The sequence below is a fragment of the Sebastes fasciatus genome, chromosome 16 (genome assembly GCF_043250625.1).
Source record: "Sebastes fasciatus isolate fSebFas1 chromosome 16, fSebFas1.pri, whole genome shotgun sequence".
Classification (NCBI taxonomy): domain Eukaryota; kingdom Metazoa; phylum Chordata; class Actinopteri; order Perciformes; family Sebastidae; genus Sebastes; species Sebastes fasciatus.
In genome coordinates this window covers 16,170,970-16,188,738 of record NC_133810.1, presented here as the reverse complement: position 1 = coordinate 16,188,738, position 17,769 = coordinate 16,170,970, and the positions used below count along the sequence as shown (strand labels likewise).

The following is a 17,769-nucleotide window of genomic DNA, read 5'->3' as shown; positions in this document are numbered from 1 at the left end:
GTTTAAATCTGAAATATTGCCAATTTTCTTTTCGCTTTGACACTAAATCTTCCGCCACTGTCTTGTCTGTCATCTCTCTCTCGTTCCGTGTGTGAAATCTGACTCCTGCTACTCTCAGCTGAGACTCCGTACGGAGCAGATACCTTCAGTTTGTAGCGTCCGTCGTCCGACTATGTATTGATAACACGGCGGTGATATACGAAAATTAACTAAATGGGTTTTATTTATATGAACAAAGCAGAACAAGCTGTGGGCAAGTAATGTAATCGGTATGTGCCCGATCACCGTGTAACACCGTGTACAGTAACACCAGAAACACAGACTACCGCGGCAAGCCTAATAGTAATTTATCCAGGCTTCAGAGCATCACAGCAGTGTTGACAAAGTGGTAGATAGACTTGTTAAAGCTCTCTGTTGTTCTCAAAAGCTAACGACTGCAGTTTACCAAGGCTTGGTTAATATGAGCCAGTCTGTTTTGGTGTTCAGCCAGACATCCTTGTGTACAACAACAGAGACTCATCCTCGACACTGACCTCAGGCTTCTTGCGGCGTCAACCGCCAATTTAGTGATAACAAAAGCTAAAGAACAACAACCGTAGATCACATGCTGGATGGCAGCCGGGCTGTAGGCCAGGAGTGCGGTCGGGTAATCTGCATATTGAAGCTGAACTTTGCTGACTGTGGGTTTGCTTTTGACTTTGAAGGTTGTCTAATGTTGAAAATCTAATGCAAACCGTCCTCAGCCTTTAGGGGCCGGTGGGATTGATGTGTGACTGCCGCCAGAATCCAAAACACATGCACACAAACATTCAGGAGCGTAAACAAATACACAAACGTCTCTCTTCTCCCTAAAGTCCTTTGTCTCTTTGCGTTTCTGTCAGGCAGATTGATTTGCCAGAGATTCACTTACTCAATGAGGAAGTGTGCGAGTCTTCTCCTGAGGCTGTGGGTTCTGTGGATTGACTTGGATTCACACTTTTCCCCTATTTGTTGTGACAGCAGCACTATTTAGGCACTGTCTTTCAATTCTTGTGATAAGGTGACAGCTCTGTCGCTCTAGTGTCCTCCTCTCCTTCTCTCTCTGCTCTGTTGGTAAATCAAATATGACTTTTAATTTATACACAGAATGATGCAAAAGAATCAAGTAGATTTGATATCCTAATCTTTGCTTTTCTTTGTTTTTTGACTCCCTCCCTCCAGTTGTCTGCAGAACTACATCCCCCCAGAGTCTCTGACGCTCTCGTGTCCAGTGTGTCGGCAGACGTCCATCCTGCCAGAGAAAGGAGTTTGTGCTCTACAGAACAACTTCTTCATCACTAATCTCATGGAGGTTAATCCCCTTTTTTTAATTCAAGTCAGACACATATGTGTTAGCCAAACAGGATTTTCAAGTGTGTTAACATGGAACAAAAGATAAACATTAAATTGATTATGAGCTTAACAACAAAGCAAAGATGATTTAAAATAATTACAGGCATGTCTCAAAGAAATAGGTCGGTGGGTCTGTGTACAGCATGTTCCTGTACTGCTGTTTTTCTGAGAACCACTCTTTGTGTTAAACGGAGGGAAGACATTTTTGCAGACTGAGGTCATTGTGAACGGTCGTTTCTTTTTCATGGTGCTTTTTAAGGGTTTGTTTTAAACCCTTTAAACCCTAGGTTTTGTTGTAAGGTTACCATTTGACGTGTAGGAGTGATGATTAAGGTTAAAGGAAAAAGTAGCCGTGAGCATGGCTCCTAAACTACCTGTGGTAAGGACAGAAGAAATAAATCACCAGCACTCAAAGATAAAGGCTCTTAATAAACTAAGAAGGATTCTTTATCTGTGAGGGCCGGTGATTTGTTTCTTCTGTGATGATTAAGGTTACTATTTGGGTATAGGGAATAAATGTATTGAATGGAGGGTGCTCAAATGGATAGAGGTACAAGAATGTGTGATTGTGTCCTAAACAGAATGAAGTCAGCTACAGACTAAAAGGAATTCAGACAAAGAGAAAAGCATTTGGAGGGCCTACCATACTAGGGCTGCACGATTATGGCCAAAATGATAATCACGATTACTTTGATAAATATTGAGATCAGGATTATTTATTGATTTTAGGGACAAAATATTTGTATTGCACTTTCGCATTTAAATTAACCGAGCACTGCCATGTTGTGCTGCATTCCTGCTAATTAACAACTCTTTCCATCAAAATAAGACTTAAAATAAGGTTCATCTTCACCTGAATTCAGTGCATTTTTCGTTTCGCTCGTCGGCAAAACAAGAAATATATAGTATATTACATGCTGTTTATCACATGCTGCCGCTATAGGCGCGCGCGATGGCAAGACAGATCCCCAAAAGTGACGCCTCGATCATCCCCTGGTGGCTGGCTGTTAATTAGGAAGCACTTGATTTGATAGTTTTCTATGAGCGGAGCACCCATTTTAAACGTCAATATTGCAGTCGATCATGTTCATTTAATTGTGGGAAGTCAAAATCATGATCGGATTAATATTCGTTTAATTGTGCAGCCCTATACCATACCATACCATATATTGTTACCTCCCCGGTTTGATTTTATTCTGGCCAGGGAACTTTTTTCCATGTCATTCGCCTCCTCTCTCCCTATGATTCCTGTCACCTCCTGTCACCTCTCAATTGTCCACTGCCAAATAGGGGGAAAAATGCCCCAAAAAATATTAAAATGGAAAAGAAACAAACCCTTCACAGTAAATAAGAAAAGAAATCATCATCTTACAAGTCTATTGAAAGTATTGAAAAGCAGTATGCTGAATTTTAAAATGTTTTCAACCAGGTCCTTCAACGAGACCCGGAGTGCTCGCGGCCGGAGGCCTGCAGTGCCCTGGAGTCAATCGGCGCTGCAGCTGCAGGGAAGCCCCTCTGCTGCCCAAACCACGAGGGAAAGGTGGGAAGCCCTTTTGTGACGCCTCATTCCAGTCATCACCTCACTCACAAAATTGCCGTTACCTCTTTTATTTTTTTAGCAATAATTCATGTAGTAGAAACTGAATCTTCAAATGCCTTACTTACCTGCTATGCCCAGCAAGAGTGAATGAGCTTTTTTTTACTCAGTTTGTCTCCCTCTGCAGGTGATGGAGTTCTACTGCGAGTCGTGTGAGACTGCCATGTGTTTGGACTGTACAGAGGGCGAGCACCGGGAGCATGTGACTGTTCCTCTGCGGGACGTCGTGGAACAGCACAAAGCTGCGCTGAAGACACAGCTGGATGCCATACTTAGCAGGTGGGGACTTGATACCTTGATAAAGCTTTCAGAATATTTCCTTCACATCAGGTGTTTGGAAGCTTAAGCTTTTGGCCCAGATGTGGCATCTGCCATCAAAGATCACCTATGCCACTCGATCCCAATCTGGGGGTCCTGACTCCTAAGTTCCGTGGGGGGCTTCGCGAGGCCTTCTTGATTTTAAGGGGTGTAAGACAACTTTTCTTTGTAAGTAAAGAATTAGAGAAGTACGCAGTTAAAACAGCCAAAGAACTATTAGAACAATGACCAAGCGTCAGGGAGAAGAAAACATTGAATTTGTCAAAAAAGAAGCCTATTAAATATGTATGATTGTTAAAAATAAATACATAATACAATGAAGGAAAAAGGTTGGGAACCACTGAACTAAGCTATGCTATGCTGTGTCTGTCATGTCAATATGGTACTGGGTAGAGTGGCAAAAGCCCATTTTCATTAAAGATTAATTGTAGTTTTTGTAGCTTTATAGCTAGTTCTTCATCAGATATTTTTTTCTGTGTCATCTTGCAGGCTCCCTCAGCTAACAGCGTCCATCGAGCTGGTGAGTGAAATCTCCCGGCAGCTGAATGAAAGGAAGAATGAGGCAGTAGCGGAGATTACCAGTACGTTTGAAGAGCTGGAGCGGGCGCTGCATCAGCGCAAGATGGCCCTTATCACAGACCTGGAGAACATCTGCAGCACTAAGCAGAAGGTTAGTTATGTTGCACACATTCATTCACATATAGGGTGCATGCAGTCATGCAGGTGTACTTGCATCTTTTTGTGCACTCATTGGCAGATGCAGAGACACACTCAGTCACTTTCCAAACAAGTAGTCGAGCATAACCTGCCACATGTCTCCCATTCCCGTAAACATACTTCTGACTGCTATCTTTTCCACTCCTCCTCTCTCCTCCTCTTCTTGCTCTTTTGTGTCTCTTATCTTCCACTTACCTGAGTGCAGGTCCTGCAGGCCCAGCTTTCATCTCTCCTCCAGGGGAAGGAACACATCCAGAGTAGCTGCAGCTTTACTGAGCAGGCTCTCAGCCATGGGAGTGCTACTGAGGTGGGCTGGCAGATTTTGATTTGTACAAACAGGCCATCAAACAGGTTACAACCATAGACTGTACAAAAGTAAAGCCAAAATATCCCAGATACGGGAGCTGCCGTCTTGAGATATTGACGTAATATGGAGCCAGAGTCTGCGCAGGAGTGATCGGTCGGTGGTGCCGCTGCATCAAGGTCCCGCCCACACACCAACCGAACAAATTGCGATCCGAGCACGGCCGCAGCTTGCTAGCAAGAGAGAATCGCAGCTGTCAATCATGACGTCCCACCTCCTTTTTATAGCATCAAATAACTAATTAAAACCAAACTTATTCGAAAAATTAACACTTGGACATAGATTAGCGTGATAAGAACTACCTAAAATGACGGAAAACATCTTTGGGAAAAATTTATTTGACGTGTACTTTAATTTTTTAGTTTGGCCCATGTCCCATCAGCTAACATAGAGGGGGGTGGAATTTATGACCTCAACTGCAGCCAGCCACCAGGAGGCAATCTAGATGTTTTGGCTTCACTTTTGGAGGGCGGTCATGTCGTCCATCTTTATATATAGTATATGGTTGCAGCACATTGTGAGAATCAGCCAATCAAATGTTTTGTAGTGTGTAGCAGGATGTGAGCTTGACTTTTGCATTAAAAAAACAACTTACAATGTAATATGTGTCTTTTGGAAGTGTAGGTGCTGCTGGTTCAGAAGCAGATGAGTGAGCGGGTAACAGCGCTGGCCAAACATGACTTCCCAGAGAGACCACATCAGAATGCACACCTGGACTGTCAGGTATCACCTGTTTTTTTTTTTTATTCAAACTATTCCTTTGCTCTTGCTTTCTGACTGATATTCCCACATGGTCTAAAAATGAGGCTTAGTTTTTTAGTTGTGAACTTTCACTTGTTATAAATATGAAATATGAGGTTTGTTTTTCATGTTTTCTTAAAAATGTGGGCGTTTTAAACCTTTTCTCACTTCAGCTTGGGTTGATTGCTGTAAGAAAAACTGATTTTGTAGAACATAGACACAAAAGTTGTGTTAGTTGGGTCTTTTGACGGCGTCTGTTCCAAAAGAAAATCACAAGCACAGCCTTAATGGTCCATGTTTTTAATTTCAGAATCAGTTTTATTTGCCAGGTACATACATACAAGGAATTTGACTCCGTTTTTATGCATCTCTCTATGTACTTACACAGAATGCAAATACAAACAGCTAGGAACTAGGACAACAAAGTTGGACAGATAAAGGTGAGGAATAGGCAGGACAGTTATGTACACAAGTAGTGAAAAAATAGGTGTATATATAAATATTATATAGATATATATGAAAGCACCAATGACAATTGGTCCTTATAGTCTTTAGCTTGATAGATGCTTGACTTTCTTCACTAGCCAGTTTCACCCCAGGCAGGTAGCATATACTTGTCTTATTTGAGCATTATGGGATTATTTTGTGGTCATTTGTCACCATACATCACATGGAACCAACCATGAAAAAGTAACTTCTTAGAGCAACAAGGGATTATTCAGTGGAAAATATTGTTTATCTTGTGTGCTATTTGCTCTAGGTGGAGACTGAAGGTCTGCGGCGCTCCATCCAGAACCTGGGAGTTCTCCTCACTACAGCCGCTGTGGCTCACACCTCTGTCGCCACAGGAGAGGGCCTCCGCCATGCAGCGACTGGGCAACACCACACAATTACTGTGACAACAAAAGACAAAGTACGGTCTTTAATAGTTAGTCTCACTGCCATTTTCTACATATGTAAAGTGAATCTAATGTGTTTATTTGCTTTAGTCTCATACCTAAGTTTAGTTTATCGTTCAAATTCCCATTTCATGCTATTTTTCTCTTGTTCTCTTGCATGAAATCAGTTATTTTATGGTGGCCACTCTGGTCACCAAGGCAATTAACAGCGATTATTATTATTATCAAAAACAAATCTGTTAGGAGCTTGTGATGTGTCTACTGTATTGCTTGAACAACAAGATATTTTTTTTTTGTTCTGAAATTGAACTAATGACCTCTCTTTGCAGGATGGGGAGCTGGTGCGAACAGGAAATGCTCTTTTAAAAGCAGAGATAACTTCTGCTGACGGGAGTCGCATTGCAGAGGCGGATATAGCGGACAATAAGAACGGGACATACGAGGTGGGCTACACGTTACGCTCTGAGGGAGAGTACTCTTTCGCTCTGTTGCTGTACGGCCAGCCGATACGTGGCAGTCCGTTCCGCCTGCGGGCGATCAAGCCCTCAGATGTGCCACAATCTCCAGATGACGTGAAGAGGAGGGTGAAGTCTCCCAGCGGAACAGGGGGCCACATACGGCAGAAAGCAGTGCGTCGACCTTCCAGCATGTACAGCACAACCAAGAAAAAGGAGAACCCCATTGAGGATGAGCTCATCTACAGAGTGGGTAAGAGATGACCCATCCAGGAGAGAAGGTTCAAACACTGTACATGTCAAACCAAGTACCATGTAGACATTAGGCTTGTCATCACTGCAAACTAGTTTCTAAGCCATACCACAAGTTTTTAGATCAACTTGCTGTAACTTGATGGATGTTTCATCCAGAAAAAAAACACTGACAAGCTACAGTACGTTGTCGGAAGATAAAACGTTGAAAACAAATATGGATGTAATGGGGAGAATTTGGTTTTCGCTTACTTAAAATGCATGCCATACAAAGATACATTCTCACTGTGAAGGATTGCCTTTCTCAAGCAGGTCTTTGTCAGTTCATTTTTGAACGTTACTGACATGAATCGAAACCTGCATTTGCCTGGAAGGTAGAAAACCAATTCCAACATTTAAGTTATGCTTGAAAAATGATCAGTAGTATATGCAATTTTTAGTCCAAAACCACTGGTATGAGCCTTTATTACACACTGAGAGCAAGATGAAAATATGAAATTGCACATTTACTGAGTGTGTTATTATTTATTTGTCAGGTTCCCGGGGCAGAGAAAAAGGGGAGTTCACAAATCTGCAGGGAATCTCAGCCTCTTGTAACGGCAGAGTGGTGGTGGCTGACAGCAACAACCAGTGCATACAGGTGAGACAGACACAGAGAGGAAAATGCATGTCAATGCAACCATGATGCATTTGTGATCAAATAGAATAGGAAAATACTGTTGTAGTACTGTGATTATGACACATTTCACTCAAAAGGGGCTCTTTGATTAAAACCAATTACAGGTATTCTCCAATGATGGCCAGTTTAAGATGCGCTTTGGGGTCAGAGGTCGGTCTCCGGGACAACTGCAGAGACCGACAGGCGTCACTGTTGATATGAACGGTGACATTGTGGTGGCCGACTATGACAATCGATGGGTCAGCATCTTCTCCTCTGACGGCAAATTTAAGGTGAGATCTCATAGATTGATATTAGGTTACATTTTTTATGACATACTATACTATGGCTTTTTTCATGTTTTTTATTACATATTATACTGTGACCTTTTTATGACCATTTTTGACTTGCTGGCTTTTTTCAACATACCATACTATGACTTTTTTCGACATACTGTACTTTGACTTTTTATGACTTTTATCGATGTACTATAGTATGACTACGATTTTTTGGAAACGTGCTGTACTATGACTTTTATCGATACTATACTACAATTTTTTTATGACTTATCGACGTACTGTACTATGACTTTTTATGATTTTTTTCGACACACTATACGGACTTTTTACGACATTTACATTCCCTGCTTTTTTATGACATAATATACTGTGACATTTGAAATCGCATTTTTATGACGTACTTTACTATGACAATTTTATGAATATTTTCAACATACTGTATTATGACTTTTTTCCAAAAATACTATACCATGACCTTTTTTGACTTTTATCAACATACTTTACTGTGACTTTTTTTTTTTTTGACATACTATATTACTTTTTTTGACATACTATATGACTTATTTTTTTTGACATAATATATGACTTATTTTTTCGACATACTGTACTTTGACTTTTTATGACGTACTATACTAAACATGCTGTACTGACTTTTATCGACATACTGTACTACGAATTTAAAAAAAAATACTATACTATAACTTTTTATGAGCTTTATCGACACTGACATTTTTAGGACTTTTTTCGACATACTATACTGTGATTTTTTATAACTTTTCGACTTATCTATGTACTGTACTATGACTTTTTGTGATTTTTTTCGACATACTATACTATGACTTTGTATGATTACATATTATACAGACTTTTTACGACATTTACATGACCTACTATACTATGGCCTTTTTATGACATGCTATACTATTACTTATTTTATTTTTAAGACATATACTATGACTTTTTATTTTTTCGACATTATACAGATTTTTTATGACTTATGACATATTGTGGCATACTACACTATGACTTTTTGACCTTTTTTGACATATTAGACTATGATTATTGACTTCTTTCGATATACTATACTCTGTCATGGCTGGTAAATTCTATGTCTTTCACGTTTTTCTTTACCTACTAAAATCTTCTTCGTCTTCCTCCCTCGCAGAATAAGATTGGCGCAGGCCGGCTCATGGGTCCTAAAGGTGTGGCTGTGGACAAGAATGGACACATCATCACTGTGGACAACAAGGCATGCTGTGTCTTCATCTTTCAATCTAATGGGAAGTTGGTGACTAAGTTTGGAGGCAGGGGGACGTCTGACAGACAGTTTGCAGGTGAGAAGGAGGCCTCAATGTAACGATGTAATGAAAGTCCTGTTTTTAACAATGCTCTCTTTTAATGACGTGATCTGCCAGTGGGGCAGTAGTGTCTACTGACTTTTAATGTAAATCTGTCATGATTTTTCACATATTTAGCATAATATATGACAACATGAAATATCACATGGATACTATATATTATTTGGGATTTTTAAAAACATAAATACAGTAAATAAGACTAGCAAGGAATAAAATCAATACATGGTTTTGTTGAAACCTTTACCACCAGTTTGAGAAAAACAATTTACTCTTGTGCTCTCATTCTGTCTGAATATAGACCAATGCATTGCATCACATGTTGTATTCTATTTAAAAATGTAAGACTGTATATACTTGTAGGCAAAACCGCAGGCGATGCAGTGGCCCCCTGCTCCCCCCATAAACAACGCCTGTGCGGACCACCCTACTCCATTTTCTTCTTTGCTTATCCTTTATCTCTGACTACCTATTTTCCTTTTTTCTGTTCTTCCTCCTGTTTTTCAATCCAGAAAAACTTGGCCCAAACTTTAATAAATCTGGCTCAGTTTTCAGTAAGTACTAAGTGTGGCCTTGCTGCAACCTTAATCCCACAGTGCAGTGCCCTCTGTCTAACCCAACTCCCTGATCATGTGTCTGCCCTCCTGAGAGCTCAGATTGTTAACAAATCAAAGCTGTGCCTGTACAATAATAATCAGAAATACAAGTACAGTACATGCCATTGTAATAATCACTTTCTATTACAATAAGGAACATTTTGTCATGTGCATTGTGGTTTTTGTGTCAATGGTTAGTATGAATGATTTTCACTGAAACTAACCGATGTTCCCCGTTTGCTACGAGACAATCAGTGTTGGAAGCCACCGAGCTAATTAGTGGGTAACTCCGCCAATAGGTTTCACGTCACATTAGTAGCTACTCATGATAAATTTGTTTTAAATCCATCAGTGTTTATGGTGAATCTCAGAGCCTTATAATCTAATTTAGAGTTTTAGTACTGTTTTGACATTCTGAAAAAAACTGGAAAACAATTGTAACTCGCATGAAAACAATGCAATCAAACTAATCCAGGCAAATCAGAACAGCTAACCATCTGATTAAACAAGGTTTTGTGATTGTAGCTTTAGGCACAAGTAGCTGAAATTTGTGTTTCAACAGCCTACTAACAGTAAACGAAATGGTGTAAACCTACAGGAATCTGTTTCTGTTCCAAGTACAGCAAAGTTCACATTAACCTGCCTCTCTCCTTATCCAGGTCCGCACTTTGTTGCAGTGAACAACAAGAATGAAATTATTGTGACCGATTTTCACAATCACTCTGTAAAGGTAAGACATACATTGTCCTGCACTCAAAATATGAATTACTTCAAGCATAAGTAGTATACATTCAGTTTGATGCATTCAATTTATTTTATTTTTGTATAGCGTCAAATCACAACAGAAGTTATCTCAAGAAGCTTTATATATAGAGCAGGTCTTAGACCGTACACCATAGTTTAGAGACCCAACAAGATCCACCAAGCACGCTGTGGCCAGGGACAGAACCGGGTGGGCGGCCATCTGCAGAGAGAGAGGGACAGACGGAGAGTGACAGAGTGGGAGAGACACACAGAGAGAGAGTGAGGAGGGAGACAGAGACACACAGGGACAGAGTGAGGGACAGACAGAGTTAGAGAGGGAGAGAGAGACAGAGAGAGTGAGGGGGAGAGCGTGAGACAGTTAGTGAGGGGGAGAGAGAGGGGGGAGGGAGAGAGACACACGGAGAGGGGGAGACAGAGAAAGAGAGAGACAGGGAGAGTGAGGGGGAGACAGACTTAGTGAGAGATGGACAGAGGGAGACAGTGAGGGGAAGACTTAGTGAGGGGGAGAGGGGAAGAGACAGAGTGAGGGAGAGGGTTAGTGAGGAGAGAAAGAGGGGACAGAGTGAGGGGAAGAGACAGAGTGAGAGAGAGAGAGACGGAAAGGGGGAGAGAGACAGTGACGGGAAGAGAGAGAGAGACTTAGTGAGGGGGAGAGGGGAAGAGACTGAGGGACAGAGGGAGGGGGAGAGAGGGACAGAGTTAGTGAGGGGAAGAGAGAGAGACAGTGAGGGGAAGAGAGAGGGAGACAGAGAGACAGACTTAGGGAGGGAGAGAGACAGTGAGGGAGAGGGGGAGAGACAGAGGGAGTGAGGGAGAAAGGGAGAGACAGAGTGGGACAGAGTTAGTGAGGGGGAGAGAGAGACAGAGGGAGAGTGGGAAAGAGACAGGGGGAGAGAGACGGAGAGAGTCAGAGGGGAAGAGAGAGGGAGGGGGAGAGACAGAGTGAGTGAGGGAGAGAGACAGAGCGACTTAGTGAGGGAGAAAGAGGGGGAGAGGGACAGAGTTAGTGAGGAGAGAGAGAGAGGGGGAGAGGGAGAAAGAGAGGGACAGAGTGAGTGGGGGACAGAGAGAGGGAGAGACAGAAAGAGAGGGACACAGAGTGAGGGGGAGGGACAGGGGGAGACAGAGAAAGAGAGGGACAGAGTTAGTGAGGGGAAGAGACAGAGGGAGAGAGACAGACAGTTAGTGAGACTGAGGGAGAGGGGAAGAGAGAGGGAGGGGGAGAGACAGAGTGACAGAGAGACTTAGAGGGGGAGAGGGAGATAGAGAGGGAGACGGACAGAGTTAGTGAGGGAGAGGGAGACAGAGGGGGAGTGGGAGAGACAGAGAGTGAGAGAGAGAGGGACAGAGACAGTGAGGGGGTGAGGGAGAGGGGGAGAGAGACGGAGTGAGGGAGAGTTAGTGAGGGGAAGAGAGAGGGAGACAGACAGAGAGAGAGACGGAGGGTGAGGGAGACAGAGACTTAGTGAGGTAGAGAGGGAGGGAGACGGACAGAGTTAGTGAGGGAGAGAGAAAGAGGGACAGAGTTGGTGAGGGAGAGACAGAGCGAGTGAGGGGAAGAGAGAGAGAGACTTAGTGAGGGGGAGGGAGAGAGGGAGAGACAGTGAGACAGAGAGTGAGGGACAGAGACAGAGTTAGTGAGGGGGAGAGAGAGACAGAGGGGGAGGGAGAGACAGTTAGTGAGGGAGAGAGACAGAGAAAGAGGGAGAGTGAGGGAGAGGGGAAGAGAGAGAGAGAGACAGAGGGGAAGAGAGAGAGACGGACAGACGGAGGGAGACGGAGAGAGAGAGACAGACAGACAAAGACAGAGTGAGGGACAGACAGAGAGAGAGAAGGACAGAGACAGAGTGAGTGAGGGAGAGAGAGAGCGAAAGAGACACAGAGTGACAAGCCACAATGATAGCCCAGCAGCTGTAATAACTAATACAAGTAGGACTAATAACACAAAACCAATAGTATGCATGTATTCTGTATATAATTTATGCCGATTGAATATATCAAAGTGCACATGGATACGTAGAGAAAATGTGTGTTTTACTCACTTTATGTCCCAGGTGTACAATGCAGATGGAGAGTTCTTGTTCAAATTTGGCTCTCATGGTGAAGGCAATGGCCAGTTCAATGCTCCCACTGGTGTGGCCGTGGACGCCAACGGAAACATCATTGTAGCTGACTGGGGAAACAGCAGAATACAGGTGAGACAGGCGATATTCAAAAGGACACATTTTATATTGAAAATAATAAGCACAGCAGCTTGAAACCTGCAGAGTATTTTGTTATTGCTACCACTATAGTTTGTTTCAACATAACCTCTAACCTTTGTACTTTTCTATTTCAGGTGTTTGACAGCACAGGCTCCTTCTTATCTTACATCAACACCTCAGCAGACCCGCTGTACGGCCCCCAGGGCCTCGCCCTCACCTCAGATGGACATGTGGCTGTTGCCGACTCTGGAAACCACTGCTTTAAGGTTTACAGATATCTGCAGTAGGCTGAGGAAAGACATCGCCGACGCAAACCCCGCTTAGACAAATGAACGTCACGTACTGCTTGTGGACATAGATCTGCAACGTGCCTGCACACTTTACAGTGGTTCCACAAATGAACTTCATTTTGATTTTGTCTGTACATATTTTAGAAAATCTAATATTCAGAGCTTCAGACAAAGAAATCTGAGAAAAAATGTTTACATGAAAAACTCCAAATTTAGTGGAATTAAAATGTGTTTTAAAGACAATAAACTACTTATCCCAAAAACGATTGCAAGAAGTGACTGAGGAAAAAATAACTCGAGACTATCCTGGTGAAATAAAGGTTAAGAAAGAAATTTTATTTCACAAGCATCCAAGGAATAAAACATCCCGTAATTAAATATTTCCCTATTTGATCACTCATGGTCTGTCTACCAGAAGTGTTTTTAACCAAAACCAAATTAATTTCTGGAACAAGGCATTGCAGCTGTATTTCTCACCAGTAGATAGCCTGCCAGTCTGAAGTTGGTGATTCACTGCAATCTTTTGGGGCAATGCAGATTGGCTACACTCCCAGCAAGCAAAGCGAGACACGGACGCAGAAGTGTACTACCTGTTTCCTGATGATGCTTTGTGATTGAAATAACAATGCTCAGGCCTTTCCTTGAACACCGTTGCATGTTGGTGTGCTCCAAAAAAAATGACCCTGTCATCACTGCCTTCAATTTCACATCAGTATACACAACACATGCAGACAGGAATGTGTTGTTTTAAAAAGGAATTGTTTCTTATTCTCATTTTGCACCTCATCACTCTGACAAGATCCCTGCACATGGATATAGAAATGGATATAGATTTGTTTTCTTTTAAGTCATAAGATGAGTTGACCTATATGCACATTTCTTTTTATTTTGGTACCCAAAGACAAGCACAACAGTTAATAGAAAAAGGTTTTTGAACACATCTAGCTAATTGTCTTCTTCTATTAACCAAAACAAACTTCTTATATCTGACCCCACTAGTTCTTGCACTTTTGTGTATTCATATCTACAACCTAATGTAGTTGTACATACTGTGTGCATATTTAGGTGTACATGGATTTGATGTCCATGTTATTTCACTATATAGCCAGCTTATTACAGAACTTACTGAATCAACACTGGAGCATATACTAATACAGTAGAAGGTCATGCCAAGTAGTAGCCAACTGAATGACTTGCAAACATCAATGGAACAAAGTTGTATACACATTATTTGCGTTTTTTTTTTTTTCCAAAGGACTTAATTTATTTTTTCTTTTCTACATAATTTGTTCTACAAATTATTTTTCTAATTGGTGCATTTGAACTGTCTCCTCTTTGCCAAACATCTTCGTATATAGGCCTTGTAACTACTTGTAGCACTGAAAGCCGTTCTCTCGTTTGCCTCTTCCCAGAGCTCACATCCAGTTAAACAGTAACTTTTCCTTCTGCCAAAACGTATCGTTGTAAGTTGTTGTTGAACATTGCACAAAATACAAATATTATAAGAGTTATATAGTTTGCAAGAGTAATATATTCTTCTGTGTATAGCCTTTTAACATAATCACAAAGTTTACTGTATATTACAATCGCATTCTTGTTGTAGCTGACAAGCACCTTTATCATGGGTTTTTCCAGTATTTGTTTTCATTTGCTCAGTGTTTTGAAGGTTTTCTGTGTCGCTCCTTGAGAACACAACACCAGCTGAAACCAGAAAGTTTTTCACCTGTATTTTATGAATAAACTGTCTGTGCCCGATAATTGATCTGTAATCCATTCCGTCTTCCCAATTTAATAGAAAACTCTATAATGACAGATTTGACTTTCCTCCTCCATAAATCAGACCCCTGTGTTCCTATGGTTTTATTTTGACGTCTGTGTCTCACCTGTAACTGTCACTGACCCACTCGTCTGTGTGAAATAAAGGAAGCACATATAAATGAAACGGTATATCAACCATCTTGTGTATCCTACGGTGTATACTACAAGAGGCCGGTCTTACAAGAAGTAATCACTACATTTATGTAATCATGGCAAAGGTATGATTGTAAATATTAAAGAATTACACTAAGAACTATTGTGCAAATGCTCTGTTTTGTATAACAGGATTTCAGTTAATTAATCAATGCCTCCACTTTTTTTCAACATACAGTACGAGTACTTTTTAAAAAAAAATCGACAAACTACTATAACTTTTTTTCGACGTACTATACTATGACTTTTTTCAACATTATACTACTGACTTTTTTTCGATATACTATAAGTACTTTTTAAATTCTTTTCAACATACTATTCTATGACTTTCTTTTGACATGATTTACTATGACTTTTGTTTCAACATACTATATGACTGTTTTGGAAATACTATACTGATTCTTTTAAAAAACATTTCAACATTCTATAACTTTTTTTACGACATACTGTGGCTTTTTTTTTCTCGACATACTATAACTTTATTCCACATACTATACTAGTACTTTTCTTAAATTTTTTCAACATACTATACTGGTTCTTCTAAAAAACATTTCAACATACTATTCTATGACTTTTTTTCGACATACTATAACTTATTTTTTCGACATACTATACTATAACTTTTATTCCACATACTATACTAGTACTTTTCTTAAATTTTTTCGACATACTATACTGATTCTTTTAAAAAACATTTCAACATACTATTCTATGACTTTTCTGACATACTACACTGACTTTTTTTTCAACATACTATACTATGACTTTTTTAATTTTTTTATACATACAATACTATGATTTTTTTTTTAAATGTCGACACTATGACTTTTTATGACCCTCATAAGGCATACTATATTATGATATTTTTTATGACACACCTTACTATGACAGTAATAGCACAACTCTCACCTCGGCCACTGACCGTTTTACATCCTGCTCTTTGGGTAGCGCTACAGGACTCTCCGTTCCACGATCAGCAGGTTCAGCAACAGCTTTCTCCAAACAGTTGACACCTCGAGGAACTCTGCACCTTTTTGAAAGCAACCATACACACTGTTAAAACTGTTCATACTACTCATATTGTATGTATGCAGTGTATTCATAACCATGCTATGACTTGACTTTTTCGACATACTATACTGTGACTTTTTTATGGCCTACTGCATACCAGCATTAAGATATTCAACATGGTGCAGTGAACAAAGACATTCAATCGTGACTTTGAAAAATATACGGCGTCATTCGGTTCAAATAATTGCCACGTCATATAAATACTTGTAAACGTGCATCAAAGGATATATTTTTCTTTTTCACTTCTGATAATCTGCTCTTTGTTCAGATCCATAAACCATGAGTTCCCCGAGTCAATATCCACCAAACATAATTTTTTATCCATCCAGTGAAGTGCTGATGTGCCTACAGAATGCTTTTCAAATTGTTATAATGGCTTTCAGACTTGTAGCTAGTTATACACTGTAAGCTCAATGCAGTGCTTGAAGTGGGCCAGTACAGGTGGTGAAAACGAGGATGCTGTAATTTATCAATACAATGTTCACGTCCTTTTTGTAAAATAATTAGTGAACTGTTCGTCACAATTTTTTTTTTTTTTTTTTTTTACAAATGTAATTCATGATGCATTATTTAAAACAATTTCTGAATTTGCTCTTCTGATTTATAAAATATGATTTTACAGGGCAAACATTTCCAGAAGAATTGAATGTTCACACGAAGGATGTGATAAATAAAAAAAATAATAATTTAATAAGCAATAATAACGGTTGTAATGGAAAATGACTATGTATGTAACGATGCCTCTTTATGCAACAGTGGAAAGTTACTGTCTGTGTGCTCTTTGTCTCATGTAGTGGGAAAGTACTGGGTATTGACTTTTACTTGGACACTGTCTGAGTAAAACAACTCCTTATCTGTGTAAAACAACTCCTTTTCTCACAGTCCCTGCTGTAGAGTTCTATATAATCACATTGTAATAATCTCCTGCAGTGCACTCTTCTGCAGACTTTGTGTGACTCTGTATAACCAGTGCCGCCTCTTGCAAGAATTAAAAATACAACAAAGACATTGCATAGTTCTAAATCAAAAACCCAATCCCCAAAACCTAATCTCCTAATAGTACCTTTTTATTCAATGTTATGGAGAGATACTATAGGCTACAAATAACACAGGAAAGCACTTTAAGTATTAGCACTATACACAAACACACCACCTTAACTCTGTAATGTTCCAGTTGGAATATTATTGGAGTATTGTAGGCCAACTATAGAGGTCGCATAGCCCAAGTATAATAATAGCAATAAAACAACAGCTGATTATGACTGACACAGTATAACATGCTTAAAGAAATAAACAAAACAAAACAAAAAAATATATATATATATATTATTATTATTTTAATTTGTATTGTATAAAAATTGAAAGTAGGAAAAGCACAGGTATTACTAGTAACACTAACGCCCAGTGAGAGTGACACTGAGCCACCATGCACAACACCAGGACCCTGAATTCAAAGCAGCTAAATTAAATTCAGCCATCATTCATTTCATTATTTGTACTATGGCATGTCAATATGTCTTCCGTGAAAAAGGCCTATAATATCCACAGTAGCTTATTATGCATCACTTACTTGTTGTTAGTTGGGTTGATTGAAGGTCTAGGGTTGGTTGGGTTGCAGCATGCTGATGTGCAGCACGTTACGCTCGTAACTAAATAAACGACGCCTCCATCAAAGTATTCACAAACTGACGCTTTAGCTCAACATCAAGATACTAAAGCGAAAACAAACTTAATCTTCTTTGCATTTAGCTTTTACTTGGGAGCGACCGGTAAAAAAAACAATTCCTTCTCGGCGTCCTCATCACACACACCTGTGTCTGATTCATGGCCAAGGTGTCGTGGCGGG

At 40.3% G+C, this 17,769-nt stretch overlaps 1 protein-coding gene and 1 long non-coding RNA gene across 14 annotated transcripts in view; one reads left to right on the top strand and one right to left on the bottom strand.

The window, feature by feature from the left end:
- trim3b (tripartite motif containing 3b) overlaps positions 1-14,952 on the top strand; it is a 42,388-nt gene extending 27,436 nt beyond the window's left edge. For 11 of the 12 annotated variants that reach the window (XM_074609908.1, XM_074609909.1, XM_074609907.1 and 8 more), the window contains 15 exons: positions 1,201-1,330; positions 2,801-2,911; positions 3,096-3,247; positions 3,776-3,956; positions 4,209-4,310; positions 4,992-5,090; positions 5,869-6,021; positions 6,337-6,715; positions 7,251-7,354; positions 7,498-7,665; positions 8,837-9,005; positions 9,539-9,580; positions 10,282-10,352; positions 12,442-12,582; positions 12,726-14,952. In XM_074609908.1, coding sequence (XP_074466009.1) covers positions 1,201-1,330; positions 2,801-2,911; positions 3,096-3,247; positions 3,776-3,956; positions 4,209-4,310; positions 4,992-5,090; positions 5,869-6,021; positions 6,337-6,715; positions 7,251-7,354; positions 7,498-7,665; positions 8,837-9,005; positions 9,539-9,580; positions 10,282-10,352; positions 12,442-12,582; positions 12,726-12,878 — 2,155 coding nt within the window. In that variant the 3' untranslated portion in view covers positions 12,879-14,952. The remainder of the gene's footprint in view (positions 1-1,200; positions 1,331-2,800; positions 2,912-3,095; positions 3,248-3,775; positions 3,957-4,208; positions 4,311-4,991; positions 5,091-5,868; positions 6,022-6,336; positions 6,716-7,250; positions 7,355-7,497; positions 7,666-8,836; positions 9,006-9,538; positions 9,581-10,281; positions 10,353-12,441; positions 12,583-12,725) is intronic. The other variant, XM_074609910.1, reaches the window with a different exon arrangement.
- On the bottom strand, positions 7,200-17,769 carry LOC141752196 (uncharacterized). 2 transcript variants are annotated; one of them, XR_012590176.1, is made up of 6 exons: positions 17,494-17,769; positions 15,762-15,882; positions 12,430-12,560; positions 10,515-10,586; positions 8,803-8,879; positions 7,200-7,328 (listed from the first exon to the last, which is right to left on the bottom strand). It is a non-coding gene; the product is annotated as an uncharacterized LOC141752196 (long non-coding RNA). The 2 variants fall into 2 exon arrangements; XR_012590175.1 differs by lacking the exon at positions 10,515-10,586 and having other exon boundaries at positions 17,494-17,768.